We start from the raw sequence: 9,261 nt of genomic DNA on the forward strand, positions 1-9,261 counted from the left end.
TACGAACTTTCTAACAATATTTCTTTTAATAATATTAGTAATCTTGATTTTTAGGAGTCATCCCTATAAATAAACTACACACTTATTTTATAAACGTTTCGCAATTTTATTTATTGCCACCTCAGTACATCTGTTGAATATATATATTATTATAAATAAATGAATTCTTTCAATATTAGCATTGTATTATAATATAAACATACGTTTTGTAATGTAGATAAAATTGAATAAATTAAAAGTTCCTCCGCACATGTATAGTCTGTCATGAACATTACACTTTAATTAAATAAATATTAATTTTTTCTGTCTAATAATAAATAAAAATAAAATAACAATCTTTTGTCAGTTAGGTAAAAACATAGTTTGTCAATACGGTAAAAACACATCATGATCAGCAAATAGTAATCAGTAAATATTTCTTTTACTTTGATAGCAGTTGTAATATAACACGATTAAAAAAATTACGTCACGGTCTTCGATGTGAGACATTCAGTTTAATTTCTGTCGACCAAAAGAAACGTTTTGCACCACGTATTTCTTGACTGTTGCATAAATAAATATTAATTTAATCATTTGACTTAGAATACTCATAATCTTATTTCATCAAATCATTATCTATCATTATATTTTTCATGCAATGAGATCGTTACCTGGGAAACAGATAGCTGTAACAATTTAATTAATAAATCTAATCACTTATCACCTTTACATCTCACAAGAACGATCACAGCCTATATTTTTACGATAAGATAGTTATATCTTATCGTAAAAATAGTTTAAAACTGTTGGGTCTTGTGATATTTCTGTTAGACAACTTATTCTTTTACAACCACAAGTAATTCTTTACTTCTTCGGAATGTCTGCAGCGAAGACATTTTTAATGCTCTGCATTATTTCGTACTCGATGAATCAAGGTAACACATATTGTAACAATTTGAAAAAATTTTATTCGATAGAATATAGTGCAATTCAAAGTATTATATTGACTTTCTTCTTTTTTACATCGATTGTTTTAGCGTTTAGTATTTCCTGCTATCAGTGTGACTCGCGCTATAATCCAGAATGTGATTCATATTCTAAGAAAGAAAATTTTGCATTCCATTGTTCTATTTATGCTAAAAGTTCTGCTTCACTGTTAAACACTACATTACTATCGCTACAAACGAACATTGCTGGAAGACGAGGTAAGTTTTTTATAGTTTACTATTAAAATAGAAATATTTCATTTAGTCCTTTTGAAAATTCCCATAAGTTTCTTTCAGAAGACATGTAAGTAATTCATAATTTAAATTCAACTAAAAATAATAACAAAACTGTAACTTCTGTTGAAAAATTCAACACTTCTCGTTTTAAAAATCTTAATATCTGGAGTATTATTATATTAAAATAAAAGAAATATCAATTTATTTTTGAAACAATGGGAACTTGTAACACTTTTTATTACATAAAAATCATACGAACGTAAATTTATCTTATAATTGTAATAATTATCACTTCCCAGGTATTAACCCCTTTAACGAATGTTTAACGTTAACTGGAAGTAAGTTAATTTAATTGTTACTTTCTTATTAATCTGCATTTAAGAAAAAGTGCTTAATATTAAAATTGTGCATATGTAGCTTGGCAAGGGTCCAAACGTATCATACGGAGTTGTTCATCTACGGCAGTACCAAATGACGTTTTCGAGAATCTTGCAAAAGCACTAGAAATAACAATAGAATCTATCAATCGTTGCCAGTCTGACTTGTGCAATTTTTCCAGTAACCTGAATATTTTATAGGTGCTTTCTTATTATTTCTTGTTATGGACATGTACATCCGTAAAAGGAAAATAAAAATATATTAATAATAAAAAAATATGAGTAATCAATTACTTGTTTTTTTATCAATACTACTACAACCTAATAAAAGAAAAATCTGAAAAATCTTTAAAAATATTTTATGCGTGCGATAAAGTTATAAATAAACAGCAACGAACGCGCAGTACTCCAAGCAGTAAATAACAATATCCTAGAAATTGGTGATTGAGATACATGTGAGTCACGAAATTAAAAACAAAGGATAAAAATTGTTATGTAATTCCTCACATTAATTTTATTATCAAGTAGAGAAGTAGTTATAAATCAAATTTCAGACATTATTGATATTCTAAAACTATTTTTCATTACTGGCAAACATTGATAAAATAAATGAAACGTAAAAGAAACTGAAAATGTGTAGTATAACAGTGGCATGCATAAATTTCTGGCCAAAAAAAGTCATTTAAAATTTAAAGTTTTCAGCACCGTCTAAAATGGTCGTAGAACGCGCGCAGGCTCATTTTGAAGAGTAAAACAATACTCTTTATATCCCGCCGGTATTTTTTTATTAAATTAAAAATTGTGTTTTTTAACCCTTTGCGGCACACATTTTTGAAACAATAATATAAATATGAAAACTGTTACCCGGTAGGTTTTTAAAAAATGGCGACTAAAAATCGATAATTTGATATAGTTATACATTCATTAACATATTAGAAGGATAAAATATTAAAAATCCCCGTGAGCAACGATTTATTAGAGCCCTTCATACATGAAAATCTCATTTCAAAAAGGTGGTAAGTATACTTACCACTATCCCGCAAAGGGTTAAGTTATACGAGCTGGCGCGCAAGACAGCACAGCAATCCGCCGAGCAACTCTTGCTTCGCCGCGCGTCTATCGCTTTTTCTCGTCTCCGAACGCACGGTGCCCACAGCTGTGGCGTCCGGAGCTGTACATATTCTTGACTGTGAATAAAAATCTTTTCTTCACGCAAAACCTTCTTTGTTCGCGACTTTGGAGCGCAAGGCTCATCGAGGACCTTGGACTTGGCACGAGCAGCAGCAGCGGGGACCAGACAACAGCCGGGGCTCCCGCTCCGCTATGACCTTCACAAATCAACAGTTGTACGGTGTAGAAAAAAATGTCTATAACTATTTGTTGCACTAACGATTTATTTTACAGTGCGATATAGTAGCTGGGCGAGATGGTTCTAATAAAAGAGTTGCGTTAAGTGAGTAATTGAGTAAAATATAAGTGTGATAGAAGCATTTTGAACACATTTTAATATGAAATAATAAAATGAAAACTCAGTGACATACACCGCACAATTTTATAATTTTGAATTACATACTGCATGTTATTTCTATCCTTTTGTTTGTCCAACAAAATAAAATACTATCACAACAAAATTAAATAAACTTATATTACACTATTTAAAAAACTACTAAAATGACGTGAATTGAAATTTCAATTTTAAAACAAATAATCCATTTTGAAGATTCATTTTAATTATATATTCTATTTCAGGTGACCAAAGAATAGAAAAAGAAAAAATAAAACTAATAAACTAAAGAGAATGTGAGTTTCTATATTCTAAAACTCCATTGTAATTTATAATTTACAATGATTTAGGTTATTTATGAAATTCATCAAAATTTTTATTAACAACCAAATTATACTTATCTTTTTAGAGCATCTCACTATCACAGCAGATCTAGTGATCTAGCCGCAATGGAAATGAAAATGAAATCATATATGTAACAAAAAAGTAGGTGAAGTGACGTCATTCCCAACAGAGGCGCTAGCAGACGAAATAACTATTTCTTTTAATCGCCGTCCCTCTAGATATATGCTTACTCGTTCTGCACCTGTTTCATAAGTATATATATATACATACTTTGCAGTGTAGCAAAATAGTACTTCCAAATATTGTAGACGTCAGCTTCTGTAAATAGAATTTCAATGTTAGTGATGGTGTTCGTGTAATAGAGTTGGCATTCTCACCGTCCACTCATCATTTGCAATTAATCAAAAGGATATACGTCGAAGGAATTTGAAGAGTTAGTATTCCCAAGATGGAACCAATTATAAATCCCGTAAGTTTTTCAAAATTTTTATTGTTCTTCATTTATTTGAATTGTCATTCGAAAAAATCGTAAAACCAAAATAGCTTTTATTACTGCAATACTGTTTTTATTGCGCGATGGGAAAATTAAATTTTGTTTGAGAATTTGCGTTGCTAAATTTCGCGGCTGATACAAATGAATTTTCTTTTACTTACGTTATTGAATAACAATATGAAATATTCTATTGACTATAATTTACTGCATGCAAGGAGCTGCCTTATGTTGGAGAAGTGAGTCTTTCTCCAGGGAAGATGGTTAAAGTTCAAGGACAAGTGCCTCCAGAATCAACACGCTTTGCTATTAATTACCAATTAGGTCCTGGTTTAAACCCAAGGGATGATATTGCTTTACATGTATCACCAAGATTCAATGAAGGATTCATCACTAGAAATCATATCCAATCTATGACCTGGGGACCTGAAGAAAACAGTGGTCCTATGTGGATAGAGCGTAGTGCACCTTTTGAAATTATCATACTATGCGAATACCAATGCTTTAAAATTGCAGTTAATGGGAGACATTTTACTGAGTTTGGGCATAGATTCCCTTATAGCAAAGTTACTCACTTAGTGATTGATGGTGAAGTAGAAATAAGTTCTATTTTCTATGAAACAATTCCAATTCCTAAACCAGTAGGTCCGATACCTGATCCTCCTATAAATGTTGGTCCACCAGGTTAGCCGAATCTATACAATGATTTATAATTTTTTTTTTAAATTGTAACATTAATTTATAAATAATTGTAGCACCTGGAGGTTTGTACCCTACATTGAATCCACAAGGACCTCCATCAGATCCAGGTGCTCCTGGTGGTCCACCTTCCTTTGAGGATGATTTCAGAAGTAATCCACAAGATTATGGCTATCGACCAAAATCACAGAAATCTGAAGAAGATGATCTTTTTGGTGGATTTGGAGATAAAGCTGCCCTAGCAGTTGGAGGACTTGTTGCAGCAGGAGGTTTAGCAGCTGCGATGCATGCATATAATGTTAGATTACAAATTTAATTTTATTACAAGAAAGTCTAATTTTATTTGTTACTGATTATGATATTTGCTTTACCAGAAAAATAAGCAGAAGCATGTGAATGAAGGTGACCATGAGAGATCTCAGGCTACAACAAATGAAAGTGGTCTAGGTGGATTAGGTGCTTTGGGAGCAGCTTTAGCAAGCAGCTTAGTATCTAATTCTCATGCACAACAAGGCTATCCTCCGCCAGATGCTAAAAGTGATGTTATAGGTTCTATTTTGGGAGCTTTAGGTAAGCCATATTTTTAAATGCATGGATATGATAATTTTGTGATTCTATTAGATGTACAGAAAAAAAATGTTTCACTAGTTCAATATATGATATGAAATAATGAATAATATATAAATTATTTTAATTCTTTCAATATATAAGATCTTAAACTAAAGAGAAATGTCTAAATTTGGTTATAAACTAATTAAAAAAAAGCAGATGTAAAGTAATAATTTAAAATATAGAATGTATCTAAAATTAGAAAATTGCCAATTTGAATGATACTTACATGACATCATACTATGGAATCTGGACTTATTATGAAGGTTAAACTAATGATTCATTTATAAGATAACTAACTGTGAAAATGACTTGTAATTTTGCAGACTATGAAGTTGCTATCTAGGATTGAAATAATTTTGAGATATAACTAAGAAAATTATTTTATTAGAAACAGTATTCAACAATTATTTTAGTCATTAGTAAAATTAAAAAATTTCAATGTTATTTGCTTGATACAATAAAATGAGAAAATGTGAAAATTTTCATTGAATATTTTAGGAGGAGGAGGAGCTTCTCACAATCAGCAATCATTATCTGATCCTCTTGGTGGAGCTTTGGGATCAATTCTTGGTGGACTTGGAGGAGGATCTCATTCTAATCACAATCAACAATCACCACCTGATCCTCTGGGTGGAACTCTGGGATCAATTCTTGGAGGAGTCCTTGGAGGCGGTGGTCATCATCAACAACCTCAATATCAACCATCTGGGGGTTATGGAGGCTATCCACAAAACCAAAATTCACAAGCTGGCAGTAGTGGTAGTGATTTACTTAGTGGTTTAGGAGGAGCTTTATTCAAATCAGCACTTGATGGCTTATCCAAACATGTAAGTTACAAAGTTGAAACAAGAATTTGGTCAAGAAATAGACCAAGTGCTTGAATAAAAATTCTATAATATCCATAATATTTTACGACTTTGAGTAGCTTTACTAATTATAAAACATATTTCACTGCTCTACTCACATAGATTTTTCGATACGGCGCACAGTGATGGAAATCGGAAACAATTCGAGCCACGCGCCAATTTTAATTGAATCCTAACAATTGTTGTGTTATTCTTCTCTAAAAGAATTTCTTCTGTTTTATGTGACTGGTGAAATAATTTCAATATCAACCCCTATAACCACCCTTATCAACCCCTAGGTAGGCTAACCCACCTGACCCAGGATAGAGCGAGATCAATCAACTGTTTCTTTTTACAAAAATCTCACATGATACAGGTTGGTTAGCCTATTTGTGGTTCAGATAATTGAGATTTTTGTAAAAAGAAACAGTTGATTGATCTCGCTCTATCCTGGGTCAGGTGGGTTAGCCTACCTAGGGGTTGATATTGAAATTATCTCACCAGTCACATAAAACAGAACAATTTTAGAGAAGAATAACACAAAAATTGTTAGGATTCATTAAAATTGGCGCGTGGCTCGAATTGTTTCCGATTTCCATCACTGTGCGGCGTGTGGAATAGTACATTACGGTACAAGTGCGGGAAAGTAGATTCTTGTCTCGTGTAGCTCTTACGCTCGAGCAAAGCAAGTTTACTTGTATCATAATGCACTATTTTCAATGCAAAGTTGTTGGCTGAGCGTGCGAAAAAACTATTAAGTGTTTAAGCCTAATTATGTCTGCTTTAACACACATTTTATTTATAAAATTTATTTATTTTTGCATATTGTTTCAATAATATTTTCTATCCAACTATATGTATTAATAATACGTATCTAGTATAGTTATGTTAATACAACTAGTATCAACATAACTATGTGTATTTTCCATTCTTTATTCGTGCTTCTTTTTCTTCTGTTCTATATATTATTTCTCTTACAACAAGCATTTATCTTTAAAATTTTCTTAACTTTTTTATTAATTTATGAAATCATTAATAGATAATTTTTTTTATTAAGGATGAAAAGTAGAATGGACAATTTCACAATAAAAAGTAAGCTACATATTGAAATATCTATATCTGCTTCAAATCTTTAAGGTACAAAATTTTAAAGGTTGTTGATAATAACTAAGAGTAATTGTGCTTACAATAATTGAAAAAATAGTTACAGTATTTTTCATTTATTAAATAAGCTTGAGTGATCATGAGAATGCAGCTTACAGTTCCAATAATTTAAGCAATTTTAATGCGTTTAATTTTGTACACAATGGTTTTTTTTTGGTCAATCATATGCAATCTTTTACATTAGAAGTCTTGGAATACTATTGGTATGAATTAAAATTCTTTTTTTGCTACAATAAAAAATTAGAGATTATATTTACAACATAATATTATCTAAAATAATATTAATCCTAAGTTCTTGGAGCAGAAAAAATTTATTGCGACAAACAACAATAATAACGAAAAAATTTAAAATATTTATTTTAAAACTCATTCCTTCTATTCAAATTTTGAACATAATTTATTTTTGAAGTTCATTAACATTTTTGGAATAGAAAGATTGATGTTGAATTATCATTAATGCTTACTTGACAATACATGTCTATCCATTAAAAAATAATATATTTTGATACTAATGCGAAAAAGTAATTTGAACCTCTTGTGGACGTTTGTGTCCGAATGAAGCAAGGGTAAAGAGGTCATACGAAGGTTTATTAACATAGAGAAAGTATAAACTCTTATATCTTGTAAGGTTTACCGAGCGAAGGTATTAAAATCTGAGCTTTCCACACATGCTGATAATAGTACATTACGATACAAGTGCGGAAAAGTAGATTCTTGTCTCATTTGGCATTTACGCCCGAACGAAACGAGAGTGGACAGACACACGAGACGAGAAACTTTTTCCTGAACATGTATCGTACAAACTATGTCTAACATGTTCGAGAAAGAAATTCTCGTCTCGCGGAAAAACGCGCGGAAAGTCTTGCTTTGCGCACGCTTGATCAACAACGTGTACTAACATCGAGCAGTTTCCAAATATTACATCAAAAAGTAATCTACCTAATATATTTAGAAAAGAGTATTTGCTTCTCAGCACTTAGATAGTGTATTATTTTATGATTATTATTTTATTGATACTATTAACTTAATAATGCACTTACTTGATGTTATATTGCTAACCCTAAATGTCAAATAACTGCTTGCACTACAGCGAAAATTACAGAATAATGTGTCAGCTTCTACTAATGAAAGCTCTTTAACTAAAGAAAAAAATATAATGTGTATAACCATCATTTGACCATAGTCGCACAAACCTCGGTATGGCAACGATGAGCCCAGCGGCGGGCATTATTCGGCGCCTCAACCTACGGCTCATTACGACGGCAGACATGACGGCGACTATAATTCACCTCCGTCACGACCACCACCTCAAGCACCAAGTCCACCAGCTTCAGGTGGCGGGAAACTCACCGCCGAGGAAATTTCCAAAGGTCTTGGACTTGACGATTAGCACCTTCCGCTGAACACCTGTGTTTTTTCAAACTATGCACTTTACAAAAAGCTTTAAGAGTTCATATTTTTGATTCTACATATGATATTATTAGTTATTAACAATTAGACGTCATTTTAAAGTGCACAGCTTTGAGTGCTACACTTATTTATACATAAGTACAAATTGTGAGAAATTATATTAACTCTCTATATATGATAAATTGTTATAAAAGCATCATTTTTATTGTAAAACTGATGAATTTTAAAAATTCATCTTAAGTTCAGCATTTATAATTACATTATGTAAATTTATTTTAATTGTAAGTTTATATTACAAGTTTTCATGGATAATGGACATCTATGTTAAGGGTAATAATTCAAAGATCTAATTTTTTTTGTATTAAAAATCAACAAAGTTTTTGTCTTTTAAATGTCACAGATCTTATAATATATTTATTTTGAAAAAGATTTTAATATCTACAAAACACATTGAAATTAAATATATTAAAACTTGCTTAGTTTTTATTAAATGACCGATTTTTGAGATATTTTTATTATTTAATAATACGATTTATTAAAAAGAGTAAATTTATTATATAATATTGATTTTACTAATTTTTTATGGTGGTATCACCATTATATTCAAAACAGT

At 30.9% G+C, this 9,261-nt stretch overlaps 2 protein-coding genes across 5 annotated transcripts; both read left to right on the plus strand.

The window, feature by feature from the left end:
- Window positions 1-835: 835 nt before the first annotated feature.
- Window positions 836-2,118, plus strand: LOC131675169 (uncharacterized). Of its 2 annotated transcripts, XM_058954041.1 has the most exons (4): window positions 836-914; window positions 1,017-1,184; window positions 1,502-1,540; window positions 1,620-2,118. In XM_058954041.1, the coding sequence occupies exons 1-4, from the start codon at window positions 857-859 to the stop codon at window positions 1,778-1,780; spliced, it is 426 nt and encodes a 141-aa protein (XP_058810024.1). In that variant the 5' UTR covers window positions 836-856; the 3' UTR covers window positions 1,781-2,118. The 2 variants fall into 2 exon arrangements, with proteins under 2 accessions (XP_058810024.1, XP_058810023.1); XM_058954040.1 differs by having other exon boundaries at window positions 857-1,184.
- A 598-nt stretch (window positions 2,119-2,716) lies between these two features.
- On the plus strand, window positions 2,717-9,026 carry LOC131675075 (protein pygopus-like). 3 transcript variants are annotated; one of them, XR_009302987.1, is made up of 9 exons: window positions 2,717-3,032; window positions 3,329-3,379; window positions 3,493-3,897; window positions 4,137-4,602; window positions 4,674-4,915; window positions 4,992-5,187; window positions 5,728-6,056; window positions 7,132-7,211; window positions 8,422-8,552. XR_009302987.1 is itself a non-coding variant. In XM_058953917.1 (9 exons), exons 4-9 carry the CDS (start codon window positions 3,877-3,879, stop codon window positions 8,626-8,628), a joined length of 1,461 nt encoding a protein of 486 aa, XP_058809900.1. In that variant the 5' UTR covers window positions 2,717-3,032; window positions 3,329-3,379; window positions 3,493-3,680; window positions 3,771-3,876; the 3' UTR covers window positions 8,629-9,026. The 3 variants fall into 3 exon arrangements, 2 of the variants coding, with proteins under 2 accessions (XP_058809900.1, XP_058809901.1); XM_058953917.1 differs by lacking the exon at window positions 7,132-7,211 and having other exon boundaries at window positions 3,493-3,680; window positions 3,771-3,897; window positions 8,422-9,026; XM_058953918.1 differs by lacking the exon at window positions 7,132-7,211 and having other exon boundaries at window positions 2,717-2,925; window positions 2,984-3,032; window positions 8,422-9,026.
- The last annotated feature ends 235 nt before the right edge of the window (window positions 9,027-9,261 follow it).

This window comes from Phymastichus coffea, unplaced genomic scaffold (genome assembly GCF_024137745.1).
Source record: "Phymastichus coffea isolate CEN01 unplaced genomic scaffold, Cenicafe_Pcof_1.1 PCOF00016, whole genome shotgun sequence".
Lineage (NCBI taxonomy): Eukaryota > Metazoa > Arthropoda > Insecta > Hymenoptera > Eulophidae > Phymastichus > Phymastichus coffea.

Coding starts and splice junctions, on each gene's coding strand:
- LOC131675169 (XM_058954040.1), top strand. CDS start 857: ATGTCTGCAGCGAAGACATTTTTAATGCTCTGCATTATTTCGTACTCG. Junction 1,185..1,501: donor GAACATTGCTGGAAGACGAG/GTAAGTTTTTTA, acceptor ATCACTTCCCAG/GTATTAACCCCTTTAACGAA. Junction 1,541..1,619: donor ATGTTTAACGTTAACTGGAA/GTAAGTTAATTT, acceptor GTGCATATGTAG/CTTGGCAAGGGTCCAAACGT.
- LOC131675075 (XM_058953917.1), top strand. CDS start 3,877: ATGGAACCAATTATAAATCCC. Junction 4,603..4,673: donor TATAAATGTTGGTCCACCAG/GTTAGCCGAATC, acceptor AAATAATTGTAG/CACCTGGAGGTTTGTACCCT. Junction 6,057..8,421: donor TTGATGGCTTATCCAAACAT/GTAAGTTACAAA, acceptor ATTTGACCATAG/TCGCACAAACCTCGGTATGG.